Source organism: Schistocerca serialis, chromosome 7, assembly GCF_023864345.2.
Source record: "Schistocerca serialis cubense isolate TAMUIC-IGC-003099 chromosome 7, iqSchSeri2.2, whole genome shotgun sequence".
In the NCBI taxonomy this organism is placed as follows: domain Eukaryota; kingdom Metazoa; phylum Arthropoda; class Insecta; order Orthoptera; family Acrididae; genus Schistocerca; species Schistocerca serialis.
The window spans coordinates 246,514,003-246,533,337 of NC_064644.1; the positions used below are offsets into that span (position 1 = coordinate 246,514,003).

Genomic DNA, 19,335 nt, shown 5'->3' on the forward strand with positions numbered 1-19,335 from the left:
CAAGATTTAATCTAATAAAAATTTTGTTACTGTAATGAAAATCAATTCAAGGAATGAAAAAAATTGAAATTTTTAGTTGCTACATCTTAAAAATTTCAAAAGAACTGCAATGTTGGAACACTGTTTCGGAATAAAAGACATAAATGGTGACTGCATCATAAATACTGCAGACAACTTTTCCTTAGACACACACACATGTTACTTTTTTTCAGCTCTGTTTCCACTTCGATATGCCATAGCAGCGATGGGTATACTGGCAATCTTTGCCCAGTATGTATTGAAGGTGACTCTGTCGGTGGCTCTTGGTGGAATGGTCAAGCACGTAGCTCAGGAAAGCTCGGCGGCCGATGAAACTTGTCCTCTGCTGGGCACAGCAAACACTACTTTGACAAACAATGAGGTATGTGCAACTGCAGAATTAATAAAGTACCTTCGTGGTTTAAAAATGTGCAAGCCAGATTTTATTGAGTTTTACGAATGATAAGTACTGCTGTTCTTCGTTGTTGCATTTATTTTTTGTTTATGTGATGTAAGGTGACATATTTGGTTTTTCTTATTCTGTAACTGAGGACAACTGTGTAAGTTGAAATGACATGTTAATGTCTCAATATTGACATAGAAATACACGCTTTTACACAGTTTACCGTGTGACAATGTTAAAACAGTTGTCAGGATAATGTATCTCATCAACATCAAAAGTGAAATAATCCTAAACGCAACAATATTAAATATTAACTCTGAGAAAGTTAAATTGTCCTAAACACGACAATATTAAAGTTTAACTAGATGTCTCTTTACAAAATTATTCTTACGATTTCGTTATGATGTTGCTCAGTACTACTATAAATCATCCGATATGGGTTCACAGTTTGGTATTATTTTTAGGATGACAATGAAGTCTACGGTGGATGGTTAGTTATGTGACAAACTGAGCAAAAGATTACCCACGTCGCTCGAGTTTACAGTTGACACAAGCTGGTGAACCAAGAATTTTACACCTCTGCACGCGGTATTTGCCTTAAGCTGCGATGAGCTGTCATCTGCTAGGGCGCTCTCTCCTCTGAAATTCCTATCAAATTAATTAAAACCTTTGATGTCTTTTTTCAGCATAAACTCTCCCTATGTTTCTCGTTATGCGAGAAAACCTGTACTCGTCCCTGGTCTTAGAATATGGCTATATACACGCGCATGGCTGGAGCAGCGTGCGTATTAAAATGCCCTCTCAGTTGTTGCAAGAACATTTAACTAATTGGCTGGTTCGTTTATCCACATTTGGAGGTAAACGATGCTACAGCTAATTTCTAGCTGGATGTCAACCACTGTGAACACAGTGTTCACACAAATGACTCCTCTGCGTCGTACAGAGCGTTATGCGCTCCATTCTGCACTACACGCCAGTTCAGAGAAGAGTCCTCTGAAAATGTCCGTCTTGTCTTTCTCATAGCCGAGCTGTATCCCCTCCTGGGTCCTTTCGTTCTACACGTCATGGCTTTTTTCGACCAATAGGAGCATTCCTCTTATTTTGCGGGAACTTTCTCTACCAATCGCAAGGGCTCTACCATTAAACTGCGTCGAAACTTTAGCTTTTAACTCCTTTCTAGTGCGTTTCCGCAAAACGGATGCTTTGTGCCCGCACCAGACGTTGTCTCTCACCTATTTACCACTTGCTGGACAAGTGATCGAAAATGCGTCACTGGTCTTGTTAGTATCCATTTGGAATTGTGAAACGCAGTTTTTTTAAAAGGTTCCTTTCCTCTCCTCCCTCAGATGGCCCGTTAACTCGCTCTCCCCTTCTGAGTCACCTGGTCGGTCGTTGACCTGGGTTGAGACGCCCCTTTAAGTGATTTCCGTTATATCTCCCACGGCGCGGCCTTGTCTCTGATCTCATCCCTCTGAATTCCAAACTAAAACGCCTCTCACTGCTTGTCGCACCTTCTGCTCATAGACATGCATTATGCAGGAATGGTGTGTTAATTACCACCGGTTGAGTGTCATCCTTTTTTGCATTACATACTGATAGGAAAATTTGCTCATAAGCGCCGATTTAAGTTAGGTGTCGTATTCACCTTCCCGTTGTGATGTATAAAGCTCTCATGTAAGGTGCGCATCTGATCTTCATTTATTCTGCCACCTCACAATGATTAATACGTAATCAATCAGCCGCAGATTTCTGATACGCTAAAGTAGCCTTTGTTCTGTTTAAACTCAATGTGCTAACTGTATGTTTCAAAGAAAGATAGTTTTAAACACTGTCGTTTTCTACACTACTGGCCATTAAAATTGCTACACCGAGAAGAAATGCAGATGATAAACGGGTATTCATTGGACAAATATATTATACTAGAACTAGCATGTGATTACATTTTCACGCAATTTGGGTGCATAGATCCTGAGAAATCAGTACCCAGAACAACCACCTCTGGCCGTAATAACGGCCTTGATACGCCTGGGCATTGAGTCAAACAGAGCTTGGATGGCGTGTACAGGTACACCTGCCCATGCAACTTCAACACGATACCACAGTTCATCAAGAGTAGTGACTGGTGTATTGTGACGAGCCAGTTGCTCGGCCACCATTGACCAGACGTTTTCAGTTGGTGAGAGATCTGGAGAATGTGCTGTCCAGGGCAGCAGTCGAACATTTTCTGCATCCAGAAAGGCCCGTACAGGACCTGCAACATGCGGTCGTGTATGATCCTGCTGAAATGTAGGGTTTCGCAGGGATCGAATGAAGAGTGGAGCTACGGGTCGTAACACATCTGAAACGTAACGTCCACTGTTCAAAATGCCGTCAATGCGAACAAGAGGTGATCGAGACGTGTAACCAGTGGCACCCCATACCATCACGCCGGGTGATACGCCAGTATGGCGATGACGAATACACGCTTCCAATGCGCGTTCACCGCGATGTCGCCAAACACGGATGCGACCATCATGATGCTGTAAACAGAACCTGTATTAATCCCTCTGCCAGACACTTAAGTGTGATTTGCAGAGTATCCGTGCAAATGTAGATATCATTTAATGGCATCTGAATCTCAAGAGAACATAATTATTATGCTTAGAAGAATGGATTGTCAAATGAGAGAAGGAAAAATTGAAAGGAAATAGGTGGACAACTTCAGAGAGAGTAATATAATATTCTTAAAGCATTAAGGAGGAGAATATTGTCTTGGAAAATAGGGTAAACATTGTGCATCTTACTAGTGGGAGCTGCGAAAAGAGAGAATTAATCCTAACAAAAACGATTTCGGTGTGATTTGCGATATCGCGCGATGATGTTAATGAAAAGATCATTGCTGTTTTTATATTTGATGATAATGCCGCTGGTCGTTTCCGTAGTGTCGTGTGGTCCATGTTGATAGTAACAGTTAACCAGTCACACGTTACTTTGGGTCGCCGAAAATGTCAGAAAACATCGTGTCGCTCTTGAGATGTAGGGGACCGAGTTGGATAATGTAGGAGTGTTTGGACTGAGGACTGGAGTTTAAAAAATGGGTATTACGATAGTTTTGGCTTGTGAGTTAGTACTTGGTGCCGGCAGAACGGAAGCAAGGTTCAGCTATGGATAGGGGAAAGGAAACGCAGTTACCGGTTGGGAAGAGATCTATTGCCTGGTTTACAAGATCTGGCAAATAATATATGCGGAACGTACTTTTTGGGTGGGTACAAAGCGTTGAGCGCTGAATCACTGAAATGTCTTGCTACAAATGGAAAAATGATTAAGTGGTGATGAGCAACAAGGGGAGAGGGAGTCCTTTAGACTATTTTTTGAGAGGAAAAGGGGCTATACTGATATTCAAAGAACCGGTGAACTGACTTCGATTAAGCTAAGGGGCATCTGGTGAACGAGATTACGTAATTCTTCATCGGTGGAATATTTGGAATGTGAGCCACATTAAGTGCTAGCAAGAATTTTCAATAAGAAGAAGGAGCTGTTCAGTGTGTGTGTTGGTGTAGGATGAAATCACGGACACCGGTGAATACAAATCAGATGATACTGCATTAGGAGATTTGGAATAAAAGAATATGTGATATAGACAATTTCCATAGCCCAGAGTGGAAGTTAGGGATTACAGTAGTGTAATATGTTTATTTTAATCACATTAATTTATTTCACATTTTAGCACATACGCAAGTACTGACAGGTCTGACAGTAGTTACATTAATGTATGGTACTTGGGAAATGGTTGGCGATGAGTAGCAAAAAGCCAGAACTGAACTTCCCAACACCTAAGTATTTTTGTATTGGTGCTGATGAGCAAGATGTTCAGCACTCAGAATATCATCATTATCCTCGTATGAATATCCTGATTTAGATTTCCCGTGTTTTACTTACAGCAAATGAAGTAAATACTGACAGGGTTGCTTCAAGATTATCACGGTCCATTCCTTATGATCTGAGTTGACACCACTTTTGTAAGCAATGCTGTATCGCCACAGACAGAATGTTGACTTATAAACTATAAGTTTTCTTCTCTTCTTGTTTCATCTGCATTTCTGCTTCATTTTAACTCATTATCAAGCTGCGACCATGAAATTAACAGATCGTTGGTGGTAAGTTTTAAAGTTCACAATACCACAGCCGACTCTTGGAAGGAACCTTATATCACTATAAAAATATATTAGAGCTGAGGCTCATATCTTTCCCCTGCCGCTGTTGAGGGATTAAGTGTTATGTTTTGTGTGTTGCAGGAAGGAGAATTTGACTGGGATGATGAGATGCAAGGTTACATACTGTCCTCCTACTACTACGGGTATGCAGGAGTGAACATAATCGCTGGTTACCTGGCTGCCCGGTACAGCGCCCGTTGGGTTTTCAGCCTAGGACTGCTCGCTGCCGGTATTTTCACAGTCGTGGGTCCTATCTGCGCCGATGCTGGAGCCGTGGTCTTCATGGTAACACGCTTACTCGTAGGAATATTTTCAGTAAGTATTGTCCGGATGCGACTCCTGTTCAACATTTCGTCATATCTAAAATGCTAAGCCCATTACAATTTCTTTTCAGGGTGTTATCGTTCCAGCAATGCACGTACTGTTTGGAATATGGTTCCCTGAAAACGAGCGACAAAGACTGGCAGGACCAATTTTCTCAGGTAAAGTCCGCTAGCAATTCAATGAGGAAAATATTCGTAATTTTTCGTTAGAGATGGAGATCGAAATTTTACTTTAAATTATGATTTTCTAAACGCACTGGAAACGTTCTTCAATGAAGGATTTCTTCTACGAGATAACTTAATACAACATAGTGGTTTTGTGCATAGGTAGTTGCTCCACTTCGTCTCATAGCTGTCACATCAGTTAGAATGAGCCCAGAACGAATTTCGTTTGAGGTAATAAATTTGATATGAAGAAGGTACTGTCATTGTACATGGCTTTAGCCCAAAAAGCGTTCCCATATGACATCAATCACTCAGTGAATTGCCAAAGTTATGATGGAAGAAATCACAAAATATTTAAAACTAGCACCCATACACCCACATCGAAGCAAGTGTAACAGAAGTTAGATCGAATCCTCAGTAATTATCGAATTAGTATAGTAGTTAAATTTCACCTACTATTACAGTTAATTTAATGATTTTGGAAGAGGTCTATTGAAAAATAGTCGTCACTACATATGATCGATTGTTGTTGTGCTGCAAAGATTGCCATCTAGTACTCTAATAGATAATGTATTTGTGCAGCAAGAGGATGTAAAACCAAACACGTTTTCTCTGTCATAAATGGATTATCAGACCATGATGCACAACTTGTTAACTTACAAAACTTCGCAGGGTATACGGTTCAGAAACCATTAAGTAAAAGTTTAAGGCTGGTCAACCTAGTATCTATAGAGCACTTCAAAGAACGTTTAAGAAATGTTAATTGGGGAGAGGAATATAATGAGGGAAATGCCAATGATAAATGCAAAATACTTCTTAATAAACTTATACCCCTTTTTGAACACTGTTACCCCCCAAAAAATTACTAAATGTAACTTCAAACAGTTTTTAAAGAAACCTTGGATCACTACAGGTATTAAAGTATCTTCAAAAAGGAAAAGAAAGTTGTTTGATGCAGCAAAAATTACTGAAGACCCAGAAGTAATTTTTTGCTATGAAAATTATTGTAACATGCTGAGAAAAGTTGTCAGAAAATCAAAAAATATGTTAATTAGCGATGAAATTAACTCGAGCAATAAAATCAAATCAGTAGGAAATGTTGTTACAAGAGAGACAGGAAAAGTAAGCGCTGGGGTAGGTAGTATTACTATTAAAGAGAATGAGACCATCCTATCCAACAGTACACAAGTAGCTAATGTATTTAACAACCATTTCGGTGAGAATTGTTCAAACGAAAAAGCCAAGCAAAAGATGGAAGAGTCAGTTTTGAGAAATCCTAGTCAGATTAATATGTCAATTAACAACCTCTTGTGAAATAAGGAAAATCATTAAAGCTTTGAAAAATAAATGTGCTATTGGAGTAGATGACATCTCTAACAAGATATTAAAACAATGTGGAGCAGTTACAGCTTATCTTCCGAGTCACATCTGTAATGCATCTCTAACTCAAGGTATTTTCCAAGACATGATAAAGTACGCCATTTTCAAGCCTCTCTGCAAAAAAGAGGACACCACAGATGTCAATAATTACTGGCCAATATCCTTGCTCACAGCATTTTCAAAAATTGTCGAGGAAGTAATGTACTCAAGAGTGGTTAGCCATCTCAGCAGTAATGGGATACTTAGTAAATCACAGTTTGGATTTCAGAAACCTTGTTCCACTGAGACAACAATATACAATTTCACTGCCCACATAATAGAGTCTTTAAATTGTAAAAGTCCCCAATAGGAATTTTCTGTGACTTATCCAGAACATTTGATTGCGTGAACCATAACATTATTTTACAGAAATTTTGATTCTATGATATAAACGGAACAACATATGAGTGGTTCAAGTCATACCTACAGAACAGGAAGCAAAATGTTTCTTTATATGGTTTAAGTGATTTAAGGAAGTTTTTCACTTCGTCTAACTGGGATGAAATTACATTAAGTATTCCATAGGGTTTGATTGTAGGTCCCCTCTGTTCTTGATATAAGCGAATGACCTCCCTGCTTATCTGAAACAAGAAGCCAAGCCGACACTATCTGCTGAAGATACAGGCATAATTATTAAGCCAGTAAAAGAAATACCAGCAGAAAATGATACATATAATGTCTTTGGAAAAACGTACTGATTGGTTTTCTGCGAATGAGTTTACTCTGAACTTCGAAAAAACACAGTACAATAAATATAACACATCAACAGAAGTCAGTAGCCAGGGTAGAGCTTACTAAGTGTTTAGGTGTATATATAGGTATCTCCTAAATCTACTAGGTTTAGCAACTTTAGCAATCAGAATAATTGCTAATTTTAAGGCTGTACAAATTAGCAAGCTAACATACTTTGCATACTTTCACTCTCTGATGTCATATGGAATAGTATTTTGGGGTAACTCAACACCTAGGCAAAAAGTATTTACTGCTCAAAAGAAAGTGCTTAGAATAATGTGTGGGGCTCATAGTCGCACATCTTATAGGTATCTCTTTAAAAGATTAGGAATGCTTACAACAGCCTCACAGTACGTTTACTCAGTAATGAAATTTGTTCTCAACAACAGGGATAAATTTAAAAACAATAGTGACATTCATGATTATAATGCCAAAAGAAAGAAAAACTTACACTATCCTCTACTTAACATATCTGTGGCACAGAAAGGGGTAAAATATGCTGCTGTAAAACATTTCGATAAATTACCAGATGAAATAAAATGTGTGACAGATAGGAGTAACATTTTAAAAAGTAAATTGAAATAATACCTCCTTGACAACTCCTTCTATACCATAGATGAATTCTTGTATAGGAGTAAATAAATCTGGAGATACAATATTGCAATTTAAGGGAAAGGTGTAGGTAATAAAATTTTTAAGTTTAAAAATAAAGTATTCATGTGTGCATTTCATATGCACTTGACACGTTCCACGTCATAACAATTACCATGAGACTGATCAATGGAACACGTAACTAACTAACTAACTAACTAATCCAAAAATAAGAAAACAGAATTCCAGTATAAATTCTCAGTTATTTACTACTTACAATTAACATCTGCATGCCAGCACTGCTCGAGAGAGTTCTTCACAGCTACAGATATGTGGATGACACCCTCGTGGTTTGGCGGCATGGTGAAGAAAACCGACATGTTTACCATGAGGTGGAAGAAAACAGATGCTTACTAGTCCTAGAGATTGTGATAAAAAAGAACTCTGATGAAACCCTAGGATATTCCAACCACCATCCAGTGAAATGAATATCTGTGCTCACCATTCCAGTACACAGATCTCGGGCTGTATGCATCGAGGAAAGTCTGTCTACCGAATTACAGCATGTGTGCTAACCAAGCAAGAAGAAGAAGGGAAACAGTCCAGAAGAAGAAACCAAATGTGCTTCATTCTGTACACAGGGTCACCCATAGCCAAGATTGTCAGAATAATGGAGAAGCGGAATATAAAATCCTTTTCTGTTCAAGTGCTAAAATCAAGAATACGCTTGGATCAGTCGAAGACCAATTACAGCTACAGGCACCTGACGTTTACAGCATCATCTGCGAGTGTGGCCTCCAGTACATCTGCCAAACGCAGCGATGCATCTCGCGGTGAAGTTCAGAACATATGAGGAGCTTTTCCCTCAGCCAAATAGTACAGCATCAACGAGGGCCATATTTTTCTGAACAGAATAAGGTGCTATGCCGTATCAAAGGGTTCTAGAATTCGAGCATCAAAGAGACAGTGAAACTTAGCGTACATGACTATCTTGTCAGCAGTAACATCGGTTTCCAGGTGAGTTCCACATGGGATGTGGCTTTGGCAAAAACGCGTCAGAAACGCTCTGATGTCAAACCAATGGAGGCAGCATGGGAACACACATGCAGCACAAGCAATCGATCCGTTTGAACTTCAGTTTCAGAGAGAGCATGGAAAAGTTAACTTAGTGTGGCTTGAGTGGAATTCTGAACCATCTCCTCTCATTTATACATTGACGAAAAAAAGCCGCAATACCAAAAATATAGAGTAATGAAATTTGGGGAATACATCTGTCTTGGCATCAGGTTAATGGGAGCACGAGAAAAGCCATTGCGAATATGAACTGCTGCTACGTTAATAACCGATGTAACCGCCAGAATGTTGACATAAATAAGTGCATGCACTGTGCAGTAGAGGTGCCAGATGTCAATGGCTCTTGCACCCGTTCGGTCAATACGGGGACAGTTAATGCTATTTTTGGACGACGCTGGCTCTGTCGTCCGACCATGTCCTATATGTGCTCGAATGGTGACTGATATAGTGATCGAGCAGGCCAAGACAACATGACGACACTCTATAGAGCATGTTGGGTTACAACAGCGGTATGTTGGCGAGGATTATCCTGTTAGAAAACACCCCCAGGAATGCTGTTCTTGAATGGCAGCACAACAGGTCGAATCATGAGACTAAGGTACAAATTTTCAGCCAGGGTGCGTGGGATAACCTCGAAAGTGCTCCTGCTATCGTACGAAATAGCACCCCAGTCCATAACTCCAGATATATGTCCAGTGTGTCTAGCACACAGACAGGTTGGTTGCAGGCCCTCGACTGACCATGTGCTAACCAGCACAGGGCCATCACTGGAACCGAGGCAGAACCAGCTTTCATCAGAAAATACAACTGATCTCCACTCTGTCTTCCGAAGAGCTGTCGCTTGACACCACAGAAGCCGCAAATGGAGAGGAGTGGGGACTGTGGAATGCACGCTACAGGGCGTCTGGCACTGTGGTGCCAACTGCCGCTCAGACTGGTGCTGCTGAGCAGCAGTGGTGCGTTAGAGCCATAACCGAACACAATGGTTTCGCTCTCGGTAGTGTCACGTGGCCGTCGGAGTCCAGTCTTCTTGCAGCAGTACATTCTCGTGACCACCGCTGCTAGTTGTCATTTACAGTGGCTACATTCCTGCCAAGTCTTTCTGCGATATCGCAGAAGGAATATCCGGCTTCTCGTAGCCCTATTGCACGACCTCGTTCAAACTCAGTGAGGTGTTAATAATGTCATCTCCATCGCCTTAAAGGCATTCTTCAGTAGCATAAACTCGCCAAGTTCAACCTCGAAAGTAACTTAAGTAACGCTCACGACCGTTACAGCGTATATCTAAAAGTCATTTGCATTCTCACAGTGCCGCTATGGCGCCACTCTTATGTAACTGGCGCGAAGTTTAAATAGACATCATCTTTCATGTATAGAAACACGTTTATGTTGTACAGCTTCTTCGTTTTGCGTTTTTTTCCGTCGAACATAAATGTTTTAGTTTAGATGACTGTCTAAACTTTGGAGATGTTTGCGAGAAAAGATGAAGACAATTTCTAGATTGCTCATTCGACATTCTCCTTAACTCGTTTTTCAACACGAGAACACCATGTCACTTATGCTTCAAATGCATGAGCCATCTTCACGTTACATTAAGCATAGTTCCTAGCCCGTCTTGGCTCTTGATCAACGTCGCCAAACTTGACGGGTAGGGCCTCTTCACTGTTAACTTTAATGTGGCTTTCGGAGCTCATTAGTACTCACCTACTGAAACAGGTAAAGAGAGAGAGAGAGAGAGAGAGAGAGAGGGAGATAATAGAGGGTTAATAGTTGTGGGAACTCATCTAATCCTGTCTGACTTGCTTGACTGATGTGCAATGTGATACGCCCGCTAAACCTGCTGGGCAGAACAGGTGATTAGGATTGTGGAAAAGGCCAAAAAAGGTGTCGGTCAGTTTCACTTCAGAATTGTAATTTATTGTAATTTAATAACACCTTTAAACCAAAATGGCACATAGCCGAACCTTTACAACTACGAGTTTCAAAATACAATTCTTTCACGGCTGAAGGCCTCCAAACAAGAAATGTTAAAGCCACAAGATAAATTTCAAATGACTGAAGACATGCAGTTAAAATTACAAATTATATAGCATACCTTCACAGCTAGGTGGAAAGCCTCAAGGCAAAAGAACAAACGTATACAAGGTGCAATACAAATGGCTGAAGCCCGCGATTAAATAGAAAAATTTTAACATATTTTACCATAATCTTTTAAGGCAGAAGGCCGCAATGTTTTAGCTTAAGGGGAAATTTTGAAAATAAGGCTTTAAGTGGCTGAAGGCCCACAGTTGATTTTCCAAAATTCAAAAATGCTTTAACCTTTAAGTTTTCAGTGGCCGAATGCACACTAAATGAAAAGGAACGCCATGACAATAACTGAATTTAAGAATAAGGTTTTAAGCAGCTGAAGGCCCACAATTGATTTACATAAATTGATTTACATAAAACACAATAATTTTTCTCTTGTAAAGCATTGGCTATAATAGCCTGCCCTCGAACATTAACGTTCACTTAGGTGAGACAGGTGGTGGGCCCAACTACACACTTGATCTGTCAGTAACCCAACCAAGAGAAAGTCACAGACCGACCGAACGACTTGCTTGCCACCAATCAGTACATAAAAACTCAAAGATCAAACTGTTATGGACGTGATTATCCACAATGAAATATGTATTAAGCTCTCAAAACTACACACCATGTTGGACAGCGACAACAGATGAGGAAAGAATGCTGCCTGAAATTACGTTAGTGGCCAGGGCAGGTAACCGGAACACTAACGGCCACAAGGCTGAAAATTCCGCTGGTGCACTTGAATTTGAAATAAGGTAATATAGTTAACTTCACTAAAAGGGACCACTGCCTGAATTTACGTCAGTGGCCAAGGCAGGTAACCAGAACACTAATGGCCACAAGGTAGAAAATTCCGCTATTGCACTTCAATTGTAGTGAACCAATATAGTTAATTCCACAGCACGGCGGCTCGATTTCACCACTACAAACACTCGGTGTTGCTCACAGGAAAAGCTCCCCAACAGCGAACCACCGAAATGAACGACACATCATGAACGGACGTGGCTTGGGTACTTAACACACCACTCAACCTTGACGTCCTAGGTCGGTGAGCCACGAAGCTCGTAGCGATCGGACAGCTCCACATGCGCTCCGACTGCACAGGGACCACTAGTGGACCGAGCCGACTGCACCACACGGAGATATCCGCCCTGGTCCGCACCAACCGACCGACTGCCTGCAGACCCCCTTGCTGGAAACTATATGCACAAGACCAAAGATGGTACACGGTGCAAATATCGATACACTTCGCTGCTGTCACACTTAGAAGGAGGAAGAACCATGGCATAACCGCAACAACGGCGGGAAACCAAACGCAGACAGACAGCCAAGTTCAAGAAAACGCATAGTTTGGAGTGAGCACGGCTCACAACGGTCATTTCTAAAGTTCTGCACGCTGTGCATGCGTGATTGTTACGGTAGCGTGATCGAGTTGAAATCCATGTCAGTTGTGAGCGAGACTTTAGGAAAGTCGGTCATACATGTTTTTACTGGTTCGTGTGTCTGTGTTCGGTTTTAAAATGGAAACTGAAACCAATCCAGGTCAGATTACACGTAGTAACCAGCGTTTTTACATCAAAATTGAATCCCTACATGGAAAGAAATTTACAACGCTCTGAGAGAGGTGTGTGGGAATAATGCAGTGCATCATAGCATAGTACCAGGGTCATCCACTCGTTTTCGTGAAGGTCGAGTAATTACTTAGGAGAAACCAAGAAGTGGAAGGCCCTCGAGACGATCGACGAGAAACACGCGAGAAAATTGCATATAAGGCCAGAATGTCAGTTTACAGAAACATAACTGAAAAGTAAAAGATGAAAAAAGTTGCTGCCGGATGGGTTTCGCATGATTTGAGTGAAGAGCAGAAAGCAGGTCGCGAAAGATTCGCAAAATGATTGCGTCAGCGTTACCGGACAGAAGAAGAACAGTTTCCGAAAAGGATTGTTGCACTTGGTGAAACCTGCATACGAGATTTTGAGCCGGAACTAAAGGCTCAGTCGTCTCACTGGAGAAGTTGCGACTCTACTAGCCCGAAAATATTCCGCCGCCAGCAATCAATGGTGAATCTGACGATCGTCTTTCCAAATGACCTGAATGGAGTCATAGCTACAACTTGAGTGCCCCAGGGGACGTCTGTAAGAGTCGCGCGCTACGAGATATTTTTGCAAAATGTTTTGAGGCCGAAAATTCGTCAAAGAATGTACTAGCAGCAGATGTCCTCATTTTGCACGATGATGCAGTCTGCATATTGCCATCTCAGTGAGAGAAACACAAATATGGATTGGAAATGCTTCCCCTGCCACCATGCAATTTTGATACGTGTGCAACAGGCTTTGACTGGTTTCAGAAATTGGAGGAACAACTCCTTGGGAAACGTTTTCATACAGTGAGATGGCCCGAGCAATCAGACAGCTCAACAATGAAAGTGCCCTACCCAGAACACAGAAGTGACCAAAACGTTGGGAAGCTTTCAAAAATAAGAATAGAGAGTATATTGAAAACGTGTAAAGGTATTGTGTAAAATTTTGAGATGTTCAGTCCTCTCTGTTGACACTGGTCCATAGCAAATGGATTATTTTTTAAATTACTTACTTCCTACTTACTGAAATACACTTTAGACAATTGCAATTTTAGTCGAAAAAGGAAACTCACACAAGCGAATGACGGAGTTACCCAGCTGTTTTTGAAATTTAATCAGTGTTTATTAACGTTCTTACACAAACAACACTTTGTGTGTACACTACTGGCCATTAAAATTGCTACACCAAGAAGAAATGCAGATGATAAACGGGTATTCATTGGACAAACATATTATACTAGAACTGACATGTGATTACATTTTCACCCAATTTGGCTGCAAAGACCCTGAGAAATCAGTACCCAGAACAACCACCTCTGGCCGTAATAACGGCCTTGATACGCCTGGGCATTGAGTCAAACAGAGCTTAGATGGCGTGTACAGGTACAGCTGCCCATGCAGCTTCAACACGATACCACAGTTCATCAAGAGTAGTGACTGGCGTATTGTGACGAGCCAGTTGCTCGGCCACCATTGACCAGACATTTTTGGTTGGTGAGAGATCTGGAGAATGTACTGGCCAGAGCAGCAGTCGAACATTTTCTGTATCCGGAAAGGCCCGTACAGGACCTGCAACATGCGGTCGTGCATTATCCTGCTGAAATGTGGGGTTTCGCAGGGATCGAATGAAGGGTAGAGCCACGGGTCGTCACACATCGGAAATGTAACGTCCACTGTTCAAAGTGCTGTCAATGCGAACAAGAGGTGACCGAGACGTGTAACCAATGGCATCCCATACCATCACGCCGGGTGATACGCCAGTATGGCGATGACGAATACACGCTTCCAATGCGCGTTCACCGCGATGTCGCCAAACACGGATGCGACCATCATGATGGTGTAAACAGAACCTGGATTCATCCAAAAGAATGACGTTTCGCCATTCGTGCACCCAGGCTCGTCGTTAAGTACACCATCACAGGCGCTCCTGTCTGTGATGCAGCGTCAAGGGTAACCGCAGACATGGTCTCCGAGCTGATAGTCCATGCCGCTGCAAACGTCGTCGAACTATTCGTGCAGATGGTTGTTGTCTTGCAAACGTCCCCTGATCTGTTGATTCAGGGATCGAGACGTGGCTGCAAGATCCGTTACAGCCATGCGGATAAGATGCCTGTCATCTCTACTGCTAGTGATACGAGGCCGTTGGGATCCAGCACGGCGTTCCGTATTACCCTCCTGAACCCACCGATTCCATATTCTCCTAACAGTCATTGGATCTCGACCAACGCGAGCCGCAATGCAGCGTTACGATAAACCGCAATCGCGATAGACTACAATCCGACCTTTATCAAAGTCGGAAACGTGATGGTACGCATTTCTGCTCCTTTCACGAGGCATCACCACAACGTTTCACCAGGCAACGCCGGTCAACTTCTGTTTGTGTATGAGAAATCGGTTGGAAACTTTCCTCATGTCAGCACGTTGTAGGTGTCGCCATCGGCGCCAACCTTGTGTGAATGCTCTGAAAAGTTAATCATTTGGATATCACAGCATCTTTTTCCTGTCGGTTAAATTTCGCGTCTGTAGCACGCCATCTTCGTGGTGTATCAAGTTTAATGACCAGTAGCGTATAAAGACGAGTGTCTAGCCGTGCGTAGTGGCCGCGTGGTTAGAGGCGCCATGTTACGGAATGCGCGGCCTCTCCCGCCGGAGGTTCGTGTCCTCCGTCGTGCATGGGTGTGTGCGTTGTTCGTGGCAGAAGTTAGTATGAGTTAGTTTAGGTAGAATGTAAGTCTAGGGATTGATGACAGCAGTTTGGTCCCTCTGGAATTCACGCACATTTGAACATTTTTTGAACATGTGTTCTTAATTGCATATATAGGATATAACGGATATCTAATTTCTTTCTTTTCGTTTTACAGCGTCGTACTTGGGCACCGTTATATCAATGGCATCGTCTGGAACCATTGTGAAGAATCTGGGCTGGTCCTCTGTGTTCTACATTTTCGGCGGCATTGCAATAGCTCTAGTGATTCCATGTTTTTACTTTATCTACGATGAGCCTGAGGCACACCCTAGGATCACAGAGAAAGAAAAGGACTTTCTTTTGACACACACTGGTAGAGATCTGAAAGGAAGCGAAGAGAACAAGGATCTTGAAAAGGAGGTAAGTAGCCTGATGCCAGAGATATGGTATTGAGAGACGCCACATATCGTCCCAGGTTGTAAATTAAGCAAGTCTTTGCGTTTCCCAGGATGTTGGTGGACGACATTATGGTCTTTAGGTTAGCAATGGCTCAGTGACTATGAAGGGATAACCATACAGCACCGCAATATACGCTGATAGTAATGACATAACGATACGGGGGTAATACCCTAAAAGGGCAGTGCAGTGGTGGAGCTGTCATTTGTATTTAGGTGACTTATGTGAAAAGATTTCCGACGAAATTACGGTCGCACGACGGGATTTTACAAATTTTGAACGCAGAATGGCAATTGGAGCTATACGCATGCGACATTCCATCTCGGAAATCGTTAGAGAATTCAATATTCTGAGATACACTGTGTCAAGAGTGCTCCCAAAATACCAAATTTCAGGCATTACATGTCACCACGGGAAACGCAGTAGCCGACGGCCTTCAGTTGATGACTGAGAGCAGTGCTGTTTGAGTAGATTTGTCAGTGCTAACAGACAAGCAACACTGCAAGAAATAACCGCAGAAATAAATGTGGGACGTACGACGATAGTATCTGTGAGGGCAGTGCGACAAAATTTGGCGTTAATGGGCTAAGGCAGCAGACGACTGACGCGAATGCCTTTGCTAACAGCATGACAGTATGACATCGCCTGCAGCGCCTCTCCTAGGCTCGTGACCAATTTAGCTGGACGCTAGACGACTGGAAAACGGTGGCCTGATCAGCTGAGTGCCGATTTCAGTAGGTAAGATTGACGGTAGGGTTCGAGTGTGGTGTAGAGCCCATGTAGCCATGGGCCCAAGTTGTCAACAAGGCATTGTGTAAGATTGTGGTGGCTGTATAATAGTGTGGGCTGCGTTTACGTGGAATGAAGTGGAACCATCTGCAGCCATTCACGGACTTCACATTCCCAAACAACAATGGAATTTTTATGGATGATGATGCACCATAGCACTGGGTCACTATTGTTCGCGATTGGTTTGAAGAACATTCTGGACAATTCGAGTGAATGATCTGGTCATCCCGACACCCGACATGAATCCCATCGAATATTTATGGACGTAATGAAGAGGCCAGTACGTGCACAAAATCTTGCACCGGCAACTCTTTCGCAACTGTGCAAGGCTAAAGAGGCAGCATGGCTCAATGTTCCTGCAGAGGACTTCCAACGGCTTGTTAAGTACATGCCACACCACGTTCCTGAACTATGCAGGACAGATGGAGGTCGAACACGATATTAGGAGGTATCTTATGACTTTCGTCAACTCGGATTATAGTATAAAAAATTCCTTTTCCCGTATTGCTGTTTGATCCTCAGTTATAAAACTGAACAGGAGCTGATACACATTTATGTCTTCTGTTAGAAGAATTTTGATGTTTGTTGGTAGAGCGTTTACAGAGGTCATCATATGCTGCATTAGTTTTGTAATTTCATGATGAATTCTGTGGCAGCTGAAGAAAATATGATTAACATCTATCTCACTGCCGCATTCACATGAAAATGAGGTCATGTTGACGCGGTAGAAATGTTGCCGGAATCTCCCGTGATTGAATCGAAATTGTGCTATTGACACTACTTTCTTTGTTGGACGTTGCGAAAAATAAGTGAAATCGAAGGCGATAATATTGACATCGGGCTACTAATTGATAAACTTGAAGAAATATAGCGTCTGAATTGCATAAAAATTAAATTTTGAAACGGTAAACTTGGGAAGAATTGGTTTTGATCTTCTGTGATGGAAATGACTCAAGAAAAAATTACATACAAGTAATAAATAACGAAAGCTGAGAGGACGAGTCGTGAGCCCCTTGCTTGGGTAGCTCAGTTGGCTGCCCTCTGAAATAAAAAAACTGAGTTAATGGATCAACGACGAACTGAAACGGGTGTCTTGCGACGTCCGCCCCGAGAAAGGCAAAGGTCCCGAGTTCGAGTCCCGGTCGGGCACACAGTTTTCATCTGCCAGGACGTTTCATATCAGCGCACACTCCGCTGCAGAGTAAATATTTCATTCAAGTAATAAATACATTATGGTTAACAAGTAATTCTTACACTTTTCGTGTTTATCATACTGTCTGCAAGTGTACCTTCAGTTACAAAATAGTTGATAAATTTACCCCGAACATTATCCGCTGATGAAGTGGGTCGTCCGTCACGTGCAACATGTACGCCTTATAAAATTAACTTATAGGATGTCTTCGGGCTTAAATCCAGATCTCATTCTGGCATAGTTGTAAAGTAGTGTAAGTATTACAATCGGTTCGGCACCATCCACACTGAGGTCTCGTGGTCTCAGTAATATTATCCACTTTTTACACGCTATACCAAAAGAACACTCAGTATGTGCTAAAGTTAGGTGACAGTTAAATTTTTTGTTCACAAGTTAGCTGCTTTTCGCCGTAGGGTTCCATTAAAATTTCCTTGAACCCAAATGCTTTGTCAGCGACGATCACGTAAGGAAGTGCCATGTCGTGGTTTTCTGTTAAAGATGTTTGTTTCGGTGTATTCTAAGATTTTCCATTTACTTTTTTATGTAGAATGGAATCTCTGAAAATTCCTGAGTCACTGTCTTTTCCACAAGAGCGAGTTTCTACCGAGATAAAGAGATAGTCAGCATCACAGAGGGCCAACAGAACTAGAGAAAAAAAAGTTCGTAACTGAAGTGTTCATCTAACGAACGGATCACCATCAACAATATCACATACCCTCACTCAGTGAGACACCGCAGAGAGGTTGGAATTTAATCTGGGAGATTGGTGCCTCACTTCCCCTCTGCCGACCAAGTACTGGCGGTGAAAATTATTTCTACCTCCTGTGATGGAACCAGCTACTTCCGAGTCTCGCCCTGTTGCACTATAATGCGCTAGTGACGTGCTACTGAGGCGTAATTATTATTTCAAAGTCTATAGACGATGGCTCTTGCTGCTGCAAAGTATAAGAACGTGACCAACACCTTATAAGAAATTCTATCACACGTGTGGTTTTAGGCTTTACTCTAAGTCCAACTAAAAGAGAGTTTTCATAGCAACCCAAATTCGCACATTTTCCTTTTCGTTACAGTCGCGGCATTGGTAAGTGGTATGTCCCGTCTCCACGCAATCCTTATACAGGGTCTGCCATCATCTTATATACGTGTACGAAACAGTCTCACTGCACCAGTAAGGAATTTATTTCACAACATTTAAACTATTGAGGCTTCAATTGAGAATGTAGATTCGTCGATAGAACATACGTGTAGACCCAAATGGTACCATGAACACGATTTTTAATACATCAGGTATTCTAGTAAGTGTTTCGATGGCAGGCCATCATCTGAACACTAAGAAAAAACGAGTTTACCATTCATAGTAACAGTGATAAATCTTGGTTTCTGAAAGGACTGTTTTGGTTTCCTTTCTTGTACGAATTCACTGCCTGGATCATCACAAACCGTCTGGTGTACAGCCTGGGAAAGGCTACGCTATCGTCTTCGCCCAGGGTCTAATCCCAGTCGCCGTAACACCATCTAAGGTCCTGATATGAACGAAGAAAAGCGAGTACTTGGACGTCACGATAGAAACTCGTCTCATGTGGTGCAATCAAGTCGATAATATTTGCTACTGGGCATGGCACTCTTGCGCCAGCTATACCCGATT

General features: G+C 42.0%; 1 protein-coding gene across 1 annotated transcript in view; it reads left to right on the forward strand.

Annotated features, from left to right (window-relative positions):
- The first annotated feature begins 244 nt into the window (after positions 1-244).
- The window catches only part of LOC126412992 (sialin-like), an 80,116-nt gene continuing 61,025 nt past the window's right edge, over positions 245-19,335 (forward strand). The window contains exons 1-4 of the mRNA XM_050082884.1: positions 245-400; positions 4,696-4,899; positions 5,009-5,096; positions 15,429-15,673. Coding sequence (XP_049938841.1) covers positions 245-400; positions 4,696-4,899; positions 5,009-5,096; positions 15,429-15,673 — 693 coding nt within the window. The remainder of the gene's footprint in view (positions 401-4,695; positions 4,900-5,008; positions 5,097-15,428; positions 15,674-19,335) is intronic.